At 30.6% G+C, this 17,221-nt stretch overlaps 1 protein-coding gene across 1 annotated transcript; it reads right to left on the bottom strand.

Annotated features, from left to right (window-relative positions):
* Nucleotides 1–1,807: 1,807 nt before the first annotated feature.
* On the bottom strand, nucleotides 1,808–10,200 carry SLITRK6 (SLIT and NTRK like family member 6). The gene is made up of 2 exons (XM_066380692.1): nucleotides 9,679–10,200; nucleotides 1,808–7,124 (listed from the first exon to the last, which is right to left on the bottom strand). The coding sequence occupies exon 2, from the start codon at nucleotides 7,098–7,100 to the stop codon at nucleotides 4,578–4,580; it is 2,523 nt and encodes an 840-aa protein (XP_066236789.1). The 5' UTR covers nucleotides 7,101–7,124; nucleotides 9,679–10,200; the 3' UTR covers nucleotides 1,808–4,577.
* Nucleotides 10,201–17,221: the final 7,021 nt, after the last annotated feature.

Here is a 17,221-nt window from a genome sequence, read left to right as displayed (position 1 = left end):
CCAAAATGATTCATTTTGTATGTAGCACTATTCAAGACCTCTATTACACCAAATATGATGACATACAGTTAAATGCCCAGAAATTTTATAAGAAGGCTAGAAGTTAAAAATGCCTTAATCATTCTTAGTCAATTTTGTCACTAGTATAACCAAAGAGATGTAAGAAGCAAAATGTTACTTGTGAAAGTTCAGACATTCTGTTTCTATGTTTTTAAATTATAAAATAAAAGTAATTTATTTAAAAGTCCAACAATTTGAAATCATTTTCACTGGGAATGAAAATGCTTGTGTGTATGTGTGTGTGAATTTTGTTGTTTTGAACTGTTTCCTTTCTTCATTCACTATTCTGCTGAAAGACATTTACTAACAGAAGAGTGTCTGTTTGATTATGCTTTCAAAGACGCTAGAAGAGGTTTTAACATCTGTCTGTCTCCTCCACGTTACATATACATAAGTATATATATATATGTAAACAATATAAATTCATCTTGAAAAAAACTAAATAATTTAATCTTCTATCATAGTTAGTAGAAAAGTTTTTGCTGTTAATAAAACTTTAGAAAAAAAAATATTTCAGATTCATAGCTCACCACTAGTGCTATCATATAAAATCTTAGAGTTGTCTAGTCACCTTCACTTACAAGCTATGCAATTTGAACAAAATTCCACAAAGTATACACTTAAAAAAATACTTATGTTTAATAAAACAAACAATGATTATTTTTGAGACAAAATCTGGTAAACAATATAATTTTTATAATATATTAATCTGATAATTCAATAATAAATAGCTATTCTATTTTATTTTATATTTGAGACATCAATATTATTATAAACCTCAGGTAATATTTGAGAAAATATGTTCCAGGATATATGGAATTAAGGAGGCCAAATATATTTTATTTTTGATCACTTGTCTATTCCTTATTGATCATTTTTATATGTCTGCTAAGATATAAGATTATTCCACCTGAGGACTTGTAATTATCTCCTTTTGTATCAGAAAACAGTGTCCTTTTTTATGATACCCCAGCTTCTCAAAAAAAAAAAAAAAACTCCAGCCATTTATATGTATATTATAAAAGTAGGAAAAGAAATAGAAAACTTCAAACTCATTGTAAAATCATTTTCTAATTCCCAGTAGATCCAAGCTTCTCAAATTTTCAGCGTTTCTATGCACATAGATAATTTTCTATGTAGAGAACAGTCTCCAATTAGAAGTTAGTAGTAAGTCTTATATTTGTTGGACATTGAGGAGCTTTCTTTATATATTTGTGTGTATGTTTATATTCAGAAAATAAGTTTACTCTCAAATAATTCTGCAAGTTAGAGGCCAATTTCCTTCTTTTAAAAGTGACTTTGATTATACAACTATTAGTTATTAATGAAAAATAATACAAAAAAATTACATGTTATTAAGACTATACCTAGCTATTTATCTCATCTTTATTAGTTCTCTCCTACAAAAATATGTACATTTATTTATTTGGGAGTTCTCCAAATGTGTGTGTGTATGTTTCTGTCCTCCATGATATGAAATTAATTAAATAAGAACCATAATTATTGTTATAATCCTTTTATATAAGATTGTAATATTTCTACCCAGTAAAGAAATCAATGGAAGATATCTAAAAAACACTCAAAAATTTATAGTAGGTATTCTCATGGTTATTTAGTACAAAATTATTTATTACATTGAGATTAACACAATCTATGACTAACAGATTAACAGAATTTAATAAATCTAATCTAATATGATTATACACTAGTATACCTATGTAACAAAATTTTTAAATTGCGGCATAAATGAAAACTTACACTGATGTGCAATGAGCAAATTACAAATTCTGTTTAAATCAAGAAAAACACAGGATGATTAAAAGTCTAATTTATTTTTAGAATGCCAAGATATGTAAATAAGGTTGAGGATACTGAATTAGAATTTAAGACTCTATCAATTATGGAAGAAACAAATCACATTGATTGCTTAAATAAGTAATCAGGTAATATAACACACAAGCTTTCTCAACTCTCAACTACTTGTAGGGAACCAAATCACATAAGAAAAATACCATTATGAATGAAACTAACCCTTTAAAATATCTTACCTTTTGGAAATCATAATGATTTGTACATTATTATAAGATATATTCTGACTCCACAGGCTTTTAATCTTGGGATTGTATTAAATTTAGGGAATAAATATATATAAATTTTTAAACAACTTTGTTCTGTCCTAATTATAAATTGAAGAATGAACATTACTACTAAAGGTAATTAACAAAAAATAAAGATTTTTTCAAAAACATACTTTCCCCACCCAGAAGGAACAATGTTCTGGAAGACATGTCTCTGTCTGCATTCAGGGAATACTTACAAGGCTGCTCCAGGCATGGGAAATTAAGTCTTCCTAATACCTTGATGCACTTGATTGGAATCAGAAAAAATTGGCACAACCTCCAACTGGGTAGAAGTGCAAAAACATGAAGCTGCTATTACTTTGTTTTTCTCCGTATAGTGTAACTTTTAAAATCATACTTTGGACAGTTTACTATTCTTTTCTGTGCTGAATATTTTTTAGTGAATAAAATCTATCAAGCATTTCATATGCACATGGATTTCTCCTTGGTGTTATTTACAAAAAGAATTTTCATCAATGTCCTTTCCAAGCTAGTTATTTAATGGAGAAATTTAGGTTTACAATAAACCTTTTAACACATAATTCTTGATAGTTTTCTATTAAAAATTAAATGATTTAAAAGAAAGCCTCAATGATATGACATTGTAATAGCTTTATAGTCAGTCTTCATACCTTGCAGCAAAGGCTCCTGCTGTTTTCATCAACAAGAAGTCTTCTCACTTAAAATCAAATAAATAATGTATGTTCTTCTAGTAGAGCAAACATTTGAGTGTTAGAACCCAAAACATTTAATAGGATATTCAAAAATTACTAAAATAGAGCTAACTAAATGAAATAAACATTTTTTCTTAGTAAGAAATAGTTTCCTTTCTAACCTTTTGCATGGATTGGCATGGTATTCAAAAGACAGAAGTAGATTACCTTGATTAACCTCATTTTGCTTTGTGAAAATCTGCTGCATGGCTGATTGTATAATCACAAAAAATAAAAATAAATCATTTCCATTTGTGTCGAGTGGGAATGTGGTTGGCTGGAAAAGGAGAACTACTGGTCAGACTTTAAGTCTGGCTCTGTGTCAATCACACCCAGATATTGAAGATCCTTTTGCAGATGGTGAACAACATGGTTCTGTGTGTGTAACAAGCAGAAATCCTGTTTTACATTTGTATGTGTGCATATGTGAGTGTATGTGTTAATCCTGACTTGATTAAACTACAGATCAGACTAATTGAAGAAAGTACATGTAAAAAGAGAGTTTTCATTTTAGTTTTATTGTAGTGAGTGGTATTTTTAATTTTTTTAAAAGGCACCCAAGAATAATTACCTTTGTGAACCAAAAATATACAAAACTGTACAGAATAAATAGTTCATAGAAATCTAGCTATAATTTCTTGTAAAATAAAGCTACATTGTGCCACTCTTGAGACAACTTAAACCACTTACCTTCAGAAGTGCCTTTAGCTACTAATTTATGGCAACTATCATTATACAGCAATAAAAATATAACATTTTTTTCTATTTGTTTTACACTTGTGTATATTTTGCCACAAAACAAAACAAAACATATTTCTATAGTGGTCATTCACATTTACAAAGGAATAATGCTATGAAAAATCAAACAATAGATGTACTATCATATTTACAATTGAATATCAGTAGCATTTTTAAAATATTCCCCAAAATAAGAATTAAACTTTGAGCACAAGTAACATACTTTAGTTTACAGCAGCATTGACAATAAGAGTGTCCACAGAAAATGTGCAGAAAACCCACAAAATTTTCTTATTTATTCCACTTGAACTACTAACCATTCTTAATTTTAAACTCAGAAAGCATAGCAGGAACATTTATTTTAATTCTTAAAAGTTCAGAGTTTTGGCTCACTCATATCCTATGTATTTCAATCTTTCATTTCTTCCTTACTATTATTATTTGTAATTTTAAAGGTCCAGTTCATTTCACTCTTACTGTAAGAAAATTAGATGCATTTGAGTATGTACATTATTTCAGTACATATACTGGTTATATAAGTGATATATTTCTTACATATTATAACTACATATACAGTTATAATTTTTAAATTACAAAATCCAATTCTATTTAATCCATAGGTAAAGTAATTCAAGAAAAAATAGGGCTAAATAGTCAACCCTTTTAGATGTGCAAGAGGACTTCTGTGAAACACTTTTATGTATATGGAGAAATATTACTATCATCCTTGAATTATTTATATGCAAGGATTTATCTTATTGGGGCAAAGTTGCCAAAAGAAATGCAATGGCTTCTCCCAGTGATCCCTGAGTTTCTTTCCTTTTACCCATAGGAATACTGCTGTGCTTAAATTCTGATTGATGACACACTCATGTAAGGCACTTATTTACAAGATTTTGACTTAAGACGGAATCACAGCATTTCTGCAAATGCCCTCAAATTCTCTCTATGTTTGCTGCTCCAGGACTTCTAAATAGTCAGGTTCAGCATGTAAATTAGCTTTGAGTTCAAAATATTCATTTTTAGTCTGTTCCACTAGTACTTTCCTTGGCCTTGTGTACATTAATGTCTCCATTAATTTTAACTCTTCGTGGGCTCGTGGATAATGTACCTCCATATCAGGCTTGAGTTGAGCAATATTTTTCTTTAGGTATTCTGTGATTCCCAGCTGCTGAAGTTCTCTTTCTTTCTCTAAAATGTTCCTATATAATGAACTGGCATCTTGGAATGATAAAAATTCAGTTGATTGGTCTGTGGTTTTGTACTTCATATTTGACCCTGTGAGGGGTGAATGATTTTCTCGTTCTAAAAGACTTCTTTGGAGATGTTTTGCATCACTTCCTTCTTTCTCATTATTTTCTTCTTCCTTTTCCAAATGCTTTGGGCCAAAGGATGGACTTCTATAGACATGAACCATGGGGCTCACCATGTGCTTGTCATAGAGTGATGCAGTGGGTCTTTCAGTGGTGTGGTGAGTTGTTTTATGGCCATACATACTATATTGAAGATGGACAGGACTGCTGTCTCTGATCTGCTCATCTGCTTGTTTCTTTTTGTATCTTCTTCTGCGATGAAGAACAAGAACCACTATCCCTGCAGCACAGAATACAATGGTTATGAACACAATCAACAGTCCTAATATTAAAACAGATAGTGGTACAGCATCAGTAAGTGATCTTAAAATAGTATCGGCTGTAGTTGTGGTTGTAGGAGTATTGACAATTATGTAACTTGTCTGAGTTGGCAGGGATGGGTTATTGACCAAACCTGGGCAAAGAGCTTCACTAGTTAATGCTTTTAATTCTTTCTTGTCCAGGTGCTCTGGAGAAGTGCAGAGGATGTCATCTGTCACTGTGTTCTTATTTAATTTTTGTATCCATTGTTGCAATCCAACCAGGTCACAGGAGCAATCCCAGGGGTTATCCTCAAGGTCAATCTGGGTCAATAAATCAAGGCCTTCTAAGATATTACTTACAGGTAGATGAGTAAACTGGTTTGTTTTAAGGTTTATCCTTGTTAGTGGAACTCCTGAAAAAATATGTGGTGGTAAAACTTGTAACAAATTATTATTTAAATACAGAATTCTAAGTTTAGGCATTGGGTTAAAAGTTCCTGGTAATATTTCCTTAATTGAATTATATTCAAGATATAAGTACTCAAGATTGTGGAGACCAAGGAACATGGCTCTACTTAATTTGGTCAGATGGTTACCATTTAAATAGAGCTTCTGTAATCTTGTTAGATTCATAAATGATCCTTCTTCAAGAACCTCAATATGATTGTTTCCCAAGTGCAGCATTTCCAAAGTGAAGTATTCCACTAAATCAGATTTCATTAGCGTGTGAATAATATTTCCTGCTAGAATAAGTTTTCTAGGATTTGGAGGAGGAGGTTTTAGATCTGATAAGCTTTCAATATTGCATTCTTGACAATGTATTAGAAGTCCTGATGGGGATAGTACTTTGCAGGTACAAGGAATAGGACAGTAGTGTCCAGGAAGTTGAGTGGATGGCTTTGTAATATAAGGTGTCAAACCTGGTGTTTTGGTGGGTGATTTTAAAGGGGAAATAGTCTTGATTGACATGCGACTATCACTTATTGAAGATGTTACTGCCAGATGTAATGACCCTGAAGGATCTTCATGTTCTTCATACACTGGTGGAGTGGGGCAAATTGATTCTTTTTTCAGTCGGCTTAGTATGCTTCCTTTGAAAACTGGAGGGCTGTTGCATACAACATCACCAATTATAGACTGTGGAGGCATGTTTTCTAACCAAATTTTTAGCTGTAGTAAGTCACAATTGCAGGCCCATTTATTGTCTTCCAGCTGAAGATCCAATATTCTGCCAATGTGTTCTAAAAAACCAACATAAGGCAATGTTTGCAACTGATTTCCACGAAGATCTAGATGAGTTAAAGGAACAAATCGAAATATGTTTGGAGGAAGACTCTCAATAGCATTGTCATTTAAAATTAGCACTTTAAGTCTGTGGAGCCTGCTAAAGGCACTTGGTTCAATCACTGTAATAAAATTGTTATCTGCTTGTAGGAATTCCAGGTTTTCCAGTCCATGAAAGGTATCCTCTTTAAGAATTTCTAAAGAATTATGATTGATTTGAAGTTGTTTTAAAAGACCAAGGCCATTAAATGCACCAGACTCAATATCTGCAATGTTGTTAAATCCAAGGTGTATTGAGATAGCATTGCTAAGCTCAGAAAAGTCATTTGTGTGAAGTGTTGTTAAGCCATTATTTAATAAACTTAAGTGGAAAGGTCGTGACGGTGGCACACTTATTTGTGATAATGTCTTGATACCTTTTTCTTCACAGTTTATTAGAATTGTGCCGTCTTTATCCTCACAACTGCAGAGAGAATCGCAGGAACTTCTGCCTGAGGATGTTGGAGACAGAGACTGTGAGGATATACAGGCAAGGAGAGATGAGTAGAAGAGATGAATCCACAGCTTCATGTTGTCAAGTGATGGAATCTGATCCTACAAAATAGAATGCAATAACAGTGAGCTTTAGTGGGCAGGAGCAGGGAGGAAATGAATCTAATGTTTTCAAAATGAAAGGTTTTTCCTTTGCAAAGAAAAACATTGATTTCTGTGAAAATAGGAATACTTTGCTACATCTACAGCAAAGGTAGATAAAAGGTATGTTTTTAAAATATATTTTTATTGATTGATTGATTGATGATTATAGAGAGACAGAGAGAAAAAGGAAGAGAGAGAGAAAAAGAGAGAGGTATTTACCTGTTGCTCACTTAGTTGTGCATTCATTGGTCACTTTCTGTCTATGCCCTGACCAGGAATTGAACACACAACCTTGGTGTTTTGGGATGACACTCTAACCAACTAATCGGTCAGACCTGACAGGTGTGTTTGATTTACTTTTAACTTGCATTTTGATTAAATTATAAATTTAGGTCAAAGAGATTTTAAATTATTATATCATTAATGTGTTCACATCTGCCAAATAAACTGCATTTCAGTAGATGAAGACAGAGGTGTTGGCTAAATGGACCATTAATTCTTTGATATGATGTAAAGGTGTATATCTGAAATGACCCTAATAATTTTTTAACCACAAAGTACATGAATCTAAGACTGAAGAAGTGAAATGTATGACAAATATTTAAGTATTAACCAGAAGCAGAGAGAACTGTAGGAAATAAAAAAAATAATAGGAAAAAAAGTGTATGTATGCAGGTGTATGCATGCATTATGCATTTCTTTATATTTTTTAAGTTGATGTCATAATATAATATCTCGTAATGTGTTCGTGTTTTAACCTGGTTTGATTTTGGCTCAATATACTTATTAATTATATTATTTATTTAAAATCTTGAGGAAAATGTCTCAGACTATATAATAAAAACAGTATAAAAAGAATTTTGTTTTAACTGTACTGTCTAAGGTACTTTGTATCAGCCTAATAGTATGAGATATATAGGACTAAGAGTGCCCATTCAAATTTTACTCGTTAAATTTTACATTGAATTTCTACATGTATGGTACTGTCTAGTAATTTTAAATTATTTTAAGAATAAGATTAATATCATAAAATTAAAGGAGAAAAACTGATCTTTAACACACACTTCTGGCTATTATAAAAGAATAAACAATGCCTTATAGAAACTTCCAACCAAAATCTTCTTAATGAGGTCCTGAAACAGGCTTTAGGGCACTGAATATCATCCAGTAATTAAGCCCTTGATCTCTTTTATTATAAGTGTATAAGTCACAAACAAAGAACTCTGCAACACTCTGCACTATGCTAAAACATTTGAGAATACCTCTAATTATTTTTTAAATACAGTAGGACAGTTCAGGAAAGCAACATCACACATTCTAGATCCATAAATTTTAGACATGTATCCAAAACAGCAATTTTTAATAAAGATTCTAACTCTGAAATGACACTAGTGGCAAGGAAAATGCACAAATCTAATAGTATTTAATTTAATTTAATTTCTTTACATATTATACCATAAATTTATATAAATTAAATTGAAAGGTAAACAAATACCACAACTTATAACTATCCAAATTTTCAAAAGGTTAACTACTTTATTTTTCTGGATGAAATGTATACAGTGACTTTGAATCTAATTACAATTCACAATCAGATAAAACATCCCAGAACCCAATCAATAAGCCTGAAAACAGACTTTTATTCATGAAAATGCATTGTTTTATTGCAAACATGTATGTTAGGAAGTTTCTGAAAGATAAATTGTAGCCAAAGAAATAAATCAACAAAGTGCCTTTCCACACAAAAGAAAAGTTAGCAGACTCAATTCCATTGGGAAATAGTTTAATTTTAAGCAATTCTGAGAACTGTGTTTAGAATCAAGCAGCTTGCAGTTGGAGTCTTTAACTTGTGGACTGGCTTTTACAAACACTAAAAGTACTTCTCCACAGATTACCATGAAATAATGTTATTCCTTTCACTAAGCACAGCATCTTGAGAAAATAAGAAATAATTTCCAGATGATCATCTCTCATGATGTTTTAAACTTACATGCATTTTATGCTTTTCAAAATATCCTAGAAAACAAATTCTAATCTTTTCTGAATACCTACAGATTTGATGAGTGGCTCTATATTGACAATATCTGATTCAATGGTAAAGTAGTCAAAAATCTCCATTCGCATATTTTTAGAAGACACTGTCAAGAAATAATAAAAGTAGTATACTAAATACAAGGAATCCTTTAATATTCTGCTTATGTTTTAAGTTTAACACTGGCATTTGGAAGCGATTTTTTTCCAGAAAGCACATATTTAATTTCCAATAACAAACTACACACTGTAAAATTATAGTGGCATATTATTTTATTTGTTCTCCTCTACAGCCAGCTGTTGGACTAAATGCTGCTCGGAGAAAATAGGCATCTGCTACAGCATTAGTTGTGCCAATGAGCAAGATTGAAACTGGATATCCTTTAATTCCAAGATTTTTTTTAAGTGGCAAACATATATTCAATCATTGTAGGACAATGTAAAAATAGATATCACAAAAGCCTAGAAACATTCATCTTACCTGTAAAGCAGAGACTCTTCCTGATGTTATCTGCAATGCACAGCTGGAAGAGATGGTCAAAGTAAATTCAGTTTCCTTATTAAAAAAGAAAACACTAACCACCGTGTGCTTTCTTCTCAAATATCACTTTTTGTCAAGTCCCATCACTTTATAAAGTAAAACCCTCTGGTAAAAGACCAAGTGCTGAGCCTTTCATTGAAAATATTTCGAGCAGGGTGCTTGCTAGATTATCTTGAAGCAGTTGTCTTTTTCTTCCCCAATTAAAATTCATGGCGTACTTCACAGCTATGCTGACTTTTTTGCATATAGTTAACCATTTGCAAGCTGCTGAATGCAGTCAATAAACAAGATGTTTCACAGAGCTGGGACTGATCACTCTTGCTTTCTGAGGTTGTAGATGCAAGCTGCAGCAGTGTTCTCTTTCCTCCCTTTCTAGTCTTTCTTGTTAGCTCAGTTTGTTATTAGTCAGCTTGCCAAGGGCTGGGAGGTAGGCGTAAATAAAGAGACTTCTTGGCTTTTGATTCAGCCTTTAAGCCCTTCCCCATCAGAGCGCTTTAATCTGCCAGTGTCATGTAACACAAGACACAGCTCCACCTTGGGACTGCTCAACTCCTCCTCTTTCTGCAAATGGTCTTTTCACTCCCTTTTCATACTAAATATAGTACAAGGAAATTTTGATGCAAATAATTAAATGTCATTTTGAATGTTTAAATTGGTTTTGTGTTATATAGAAAGCTACATAATACATTATGTTAAATTACATCTGGTACAGTATTGTGCTGTTTGCACACACGTGTGCAGAAAACCTAAATGCATGCTGCCTGGAGAATAGTGGCTTCAGTTTTATTTTGAAATTGTGCATGAAATAAATTTTCAAATATTCTCATAAACAGCTTTTCTGCAATATTTGCATTTTTGTACTATCCTTTTAACATTTTTTAAAAGCCTCATGCCAGAGACGCTAAGTTTTATACTTATTATTTCTTTCCCTACAGCTAAAATTCAATGATGAGACTAGAAATGAGGTTTGCAGTTAAGATAATATTTATGTTGAATGGAAATATGATTCTTATACATTACATTCAAGACTCTTCATTACAAATGGTTGTCATTAATCAAACACTGCTATTCTGCTCAGAAATATAAAATTATATCTTTTTGGATAATATTGAACAAGTTAAATGAGTACATAGAAATGAAAATGTCTTAATTTTTTATGGTAGTAGATCAGAGAGCATTTTTTTCCTTAAATGTTTATATTTTAAAAGTTACTTATTTTCTCAACTCCTAAAACATTTCTGAATCATCACTAATAAAACTCTCAACTGCCAAATTCTTTATTTCCCCCAAATTCTTGTATTTTAAAAATCATTCCACTTTACCATCATGCCAAGTACCTGAACATTTTTCATCTAAAATGAATATACTGAATGCTATGATTCATTTTGAAACATTCTATGTTTATAAACACTCTGTATATAGGAGGTGGAGCTACCTATATAATATTAGATCTTGTTGTAGAAAAAAAGCACTTTTAAGAAAGAAGATTTATGCAGGTTAAATCAACAAAATGAGAGAAAATTAGCTTTAATTATTATATAGTGATAGTTTATACATATGTATGCATTCAAATTCACAAAGTTTTCACATCCTTAGTCTGAAATAGTTGTTTTAAAATAGAATTTTAAGGCAATTTTTAACATTTCATCTTTCCCTTATATATATTGTCACTCATTAACTTTTCATTTGTTTTAAAGACATTGTGTGCTCTAAAATGGAATAGCAATTAAAACACAGATGATGTAGAAAATAAAATAAAGACGAGGAATAAAAGAATAAAGGGAATAAGAAAGAATAAAGGCAAAGAATCAATCTTAGGCACAGTTGCTGCCAACTGATGACCATGTCAACTAAAACTAACCTATTAAGTCAGGTACGTGGTGACAAAAGAGAATCAATGAAAAAATAAGAAACTAGAATAAGTTTCTTTCCAACAGTGTTTCCTCTCCAAATGTATTTCTTTAGGTTTCAAAGGCAAAGTCACAGGAGAAATGTTCTTGAATGATAGTTTTGGGTGGTATGCTGTTCAAAGAGAAATGTTGGTGAAAAGAAACTACACACCTTATAGATTTATGCAATTTCTTTCAATTTCTCCAATTTGAGCATATGTCCATTTTATCCATGATTTACACCTAGCAGGTGTTTAAAGTTATTTATCTTGAATCCCTTGCTTATATATTGTGTGTTGTCTCTTTGGGCATAAATTACACAATGGGAAGGGAAAGAACTGACTAACAAGCAATTTCTTTTATTCCTAATGTTTCTGTTAGTTTTGAATGGGAACATAAAAAAAGAGTAGGTGCAGAATCAAAATTATTATGACTACATCTACTATTCTTCATGTTTTGTTACCTATATATTTTTTTATTTGCTCTATTAAATCAATAATGCCACCATTCTTTCCAAATGCTTATAGCATAAAGATAAAGATTTGGATTATTAAATAACATTTATTGTAACATTGTTTTTAATTTTCAATTATTATATTAAAATATATCTCCTTTGTAGCATTCTCAAAGTTTTGATAATAAATTTAATAAGCTACTATAATAAATACTACTATCCACATAATTTACCTCCAATGACTCCGTATTTGATGTTAAAAATCAATCAATTATTTTTAATCACACCCACTAATTATGTTATTATAACTTTTCCCTTTTTGGGGGAGTGTGCATCTTAAAGGGAAAACATTAAAATATTCTAATTATATTGAAGAATAGCAAGCAGTCAGAAGAAATAAACCTTTCTCTGTTAGTCATTTTATAGGAGCAGCATACTAAAGGAAGCATATCTCCAAACTCCTCAGATAGGATTTAGGAAGATTTAGGAGACTGTCATCCCTTTCCCTGCTTATGTAGATGAGGGGAAGGCAATCATTACCTATCCAATGGCAACAAAGTGCTGGATGGAATACTGTTTTATGCACCTTGTTTTACTTATAATGCATATGTAACAAATAGTACAAAAAGATCAAGACTAAGCATAGAAAAAAGAAAAACAGAACAAAATAAAACAATAAAATGGCCCTGGGGCAGGTAGCTCAGTTTGTTAGAGCATCATCTTAATGCATCAAGGTTGTGGGTTGAACCCCCCTGTTAGGGTAAACACAAGATCCAACCAATAAAGGTGTGAATGAGTGGAATAACAAATTGATGTTTCTCCATTTTTCCTTCTCTAAAAAATCAATCAATACATTAAAAAAGTTATACTGAGAGATTTGTTTATTCTCTGTAGAGCAAGTTTTACGTCAAAGCATCAACCCAACTTTTTCAATGCCACATTTAGGTGGGAAATTGAAGACATATGTCGGATTGCTTTTAATTTAAGAATCTGAAAGGCTTGAAGAGAGAAGTTTTTGTGGCATCTGTTGTATATAGACTGAGGAATATTTAAATACTCTGAAAATAGAAAGTATAACATAGTGACCCTCTAGGATCATCATAGTACTGTAGATGGATTTGAAATATTCACTGGTGATTTTATTCTTTGAAAAAAAATTTAAACAGAAAAAATCCAAAAATCAATATCACTTTTTCAGTGTTTATCTAATTATTTAAAATCAATACTCAATGCAAATCATTGGGAACTAACTATTATTATGGGCTCTGTCTCCTCCATAATGTTAAGGGATTACAATGAAATGCATGATTATACTATTCAAATTGAATATCACAGATATCTGAAAATAATGTCTAAATTTACAATTACATAGAGACCTTGTGTACTATTTGTTTAAACATTACTATAGGTATATTTCATTTTCTTATTTCAAACTAAAAGTTTTCTTTAAAATTATATATACTTATTAAAAAGTATATGTTTCATTATAAATTTCTAAATAGAATTGAAAAATATATAAGAAAAATAAAATTCACACACAATCCCACAGCTTAAATTCAACTCAAATATTTATTTTGTTTTCCCATCTTGTCATATACAAAAGTAATAACTCATATAAAATACTTTAAAAAAAATATTTGAACAAATAATGGAATAAAATCTGATTGTAATACATTATTTGATTTCCATAAATTTCTTACATAGACAATGATAATAAAATAATGCTTTTTTTAATCTTTCAAAATTCCATACTAAACAATAAATTTTAAATTTGATCCTCAAATCTGGAATGTAGGGTTATCATTCATGTTTCACTGGGAGAGGAGCCCAAATCACTTTATTACCACTTCCTTTTTGGGGGGTGTTGGGGAAGTATGGGTATTTTATTTTTTATTTTTTCCTTTTTATTGAATTTATTGAAGTGATTCTGGTTAACAAAAATACACAGGTTTCGAATGCACAATTCTACAACATGTCACCTGTACACAGTATTGTGTGTTCTCCACCTCAAGTCAAATCTCTTTTCATCACCATTTATTTTCCCTATATGCTCCTCCACTTTCCCTCTAACCCCCCAGTTCTCCTAGAGTCAGAAAATAATCATTATGATTAACTTGACTTCTGACAATAACATGCAACTTAATAAGGGATCTTTACTTGTCTATGTGGAAGAAAGGAAGATGTTCTAACCTTTTAACAATAACATCTCTGTACATGAGAACATCTGAACATGTTCATCATGAATAACTTTCATTGAAGTTTTTGCATCTTAAAAGGAATTTATATGGCAGATATATTTTATAAAGTCACACATGAATGGGTGTTTAAGAAACTTGTCTTTTACATTGAACCTTTAATGAAATGGTTGTATTTAAATCTTAAGTTTTATTCATGCTTAATTTGATCTCAGATCAAAGGTATAAAGCCTTATTCTGAAAGTGATCTTGCAATAAAACTTTCTGTTTTAATTTAAAAATCTGTTGACAAAGAAATTCTTTGATACCATTGTTTGTCCTGGCAAACCCTAAAACAAAACAAAACAAAAACTTTCACCTGGAAGGCTAGATTATGAACTGTCTGTCTTCATATAAAACATATTTGAAATTTTATAAAATCTTCTACTTCAAATAGATGCTTAAGAAAACTCTTAAAAATTACAAAAAAGGCCTGACCTGTGGTGGCGCAGTGGGATAAAGCGTCGAGGTCGCCGGGTCAAAACCCTGGGCTTGCCTGGTCAAGGCACATATGGGAGTTGATGCTTCCAGCTCCTCCCCCTTCTCTCTCTCTGTCTCTTCTCTCTCTCTCTCTCTCTCTGTCTCCCCCTCTCCTCTCTAAAAAAAAAAATGAATAAAAAAAAGTTAGCCTTTTAAATAAAAAAAAAATTACAAAAAAAACCCTATCTACAAAATGTTGATGAATATTTTTATAGTGAATAATTAGAATGTGCAAGACAACAAGGTCAAGTAGAATAATGTTAGACTAAGTTATTTTGATTGTAAAAGGACTCCTTGAGCGAAAGCTCTTATCTACTTTGCATTTCCCCCCCCCCTATAGGACAACATAGTGAGTTGCCCATGGAAACATTAAATAAGTAATTATTTAGGATGAGTGGTTTCTTTGTATATTCGCACTACCATGTAAACTTAAGACATTTACTTACTAACTCTTAGTAATGTATAGAGATTTATTTAAAAATAAGATTCATAGTGCTAAAAACCAATATTAAAACTAAAAATTAAATACTGATCCCGCAGGACCATTTCAAATGTTATTATTTAAGAGTTATTATAACACCATCTGTGCCACTGAATTATTTTGTATAGACATAATTAACAATAGTGATAAGAAAATGCTATTGAATTAAACATCAGGTTGGTGGATCATCTGCAGGCGATTTTAAGTCCCTGATTCCTTCCTATTGTTAATCACAATTTGAACATCCCTGCCTCTGCCTATCACTAAAGCTGTGTCACTGAGAGATATAACCTTTATTTTAAAATAGTGTTAATCTTCTGATTGGGATATTTAGTCATTCTTACAAAACGTCAGTTGAATTAAATATATTGTTTTGATGAGATAAAGTTGGAAATATCATGACCAAACTATTATATATGTGTGTATGTAGACATATGAACATATATAATATTTTTAAAGTCATTTATATGGAGATAATCTCCACATAGCGAAATGAAAGCAATAACTGTTCAAGCTAACATTGATTAGTGGCATAGAAATGGAAGTACTAAACACCCATTTAGATAAATATAAAATTATTTGGTAACATTGGATCTATATTCTGTAAATAAAAAAATAATAATAATTAGCAAGGTACACATATTTGTTGAGAAATATAAGTGAATTGCTCAACAGAAAATTCAGTTATTTCTCATTTTGCATTTTTGAATTGAAAATAATAGGGTTAATATAAAAATTCATGTATTGAATTGTATTACTGTCAACACTAAAATATTAATATTAACCAAAAAAATGAATAAATTTTAGCGACAAATTTCACTTAGTGATGTTGGCTTTTTTGTTAATAGTAATCTTGCTAAAAATCTCCAAAATAAAATAAGAAATACTACATTTTGGAATATAATATTTTAAAGTGTTATGTTTTGAGTTGTGAATAATCACTTACATACCCAGAAAAAGATATTCCTTGAGAATTAATTTGTATACAACATGCAAAAATTCATTTATACCTTACCTATACACCATTGATTTAAATATTTTTGTAATGTAATCTGCACTTTGATACTTTTACTCTAAGCGTCTTATCTATATTATTTTCCAATAACTTTTCTGGAGCAAGTAAGCTTCTTTATGACATATTTCAAAAATGTATATTACCCACATATTATTTTGTATATTGTGTGTTTAAAAAAATAAAGAATATATAATCTATATTTTTTTATGTCTCCTAATATTGAAATAGGACACAGGTCATTGTAATATAAAATAAATAATAAATACTAATAAAATACTAACAAAAATTTTCTAACAAAAACTACCATGATGGCAATAAGTTATTCTTGTTTAAATGGACAGATGTCCTTTGTTAACATTTTCTGGAGGGTAGAGAAAGGGAAGTCCATAGGAGGAAGTATCAAATTATGAATACCATATCAGATTTTACTGGGCAATAAAAAATACAATTAAATCCTCATAAAATACCTATTTGAACTAAAAAGTACTTGTAATATCTTCATCCTCAAACAGTATTAAATTTAAAGTTACATGACTACAGTCAAACAAATACTCCTCAAACCATTTTTCATTTTTTTTTAATAATTGTATGTAATGAAGTATTTCTAAAAAGCAGTTTGTCATTGTTATTTGTAACTCAAAGTAAAATAAAGAAACATTGATTCTTAGGAATTTCACAAATTTAAATAATTATTTAACAGTTAAATAAATAACAGCTCATCTGTCTTAAAATACAAAATAATCAAAATTTATCTTACCTGCTTTTTCTTCTATACAGATACACATGGTTTCTACAAAAATTGCAAATTGTTGCTACTAGTATAAATTATTGTTTAACAGTTAACATTTTGGGGGTAATAAAAAATAAAAAAAGAATTTTCAATCTAAAACTATCCTTGAATATTAGTATAATATTAATAAGAGAATCACT

The sequence above is a fragment of the Saccopteryx leptura genome, chromosome 4 (assembly GCF_036850995.1).
Source record: "Saccopteryx leptura isolate mSacLep1 chromosome 4, mSacLep1_pri_phased_curated, whole genome shotgun sequence".
Lineage (NCBI taxonomy): Eukaryota > Metazoa > Chordata > Mammalia > Chiroptera > Emballonuridae > Saccopteryx > Saccopteryx leptura.
Note: the sequence above shows the minus strand (reverse complement) of the source record. Positions and strands in the feature narration are given on the sequence as shown.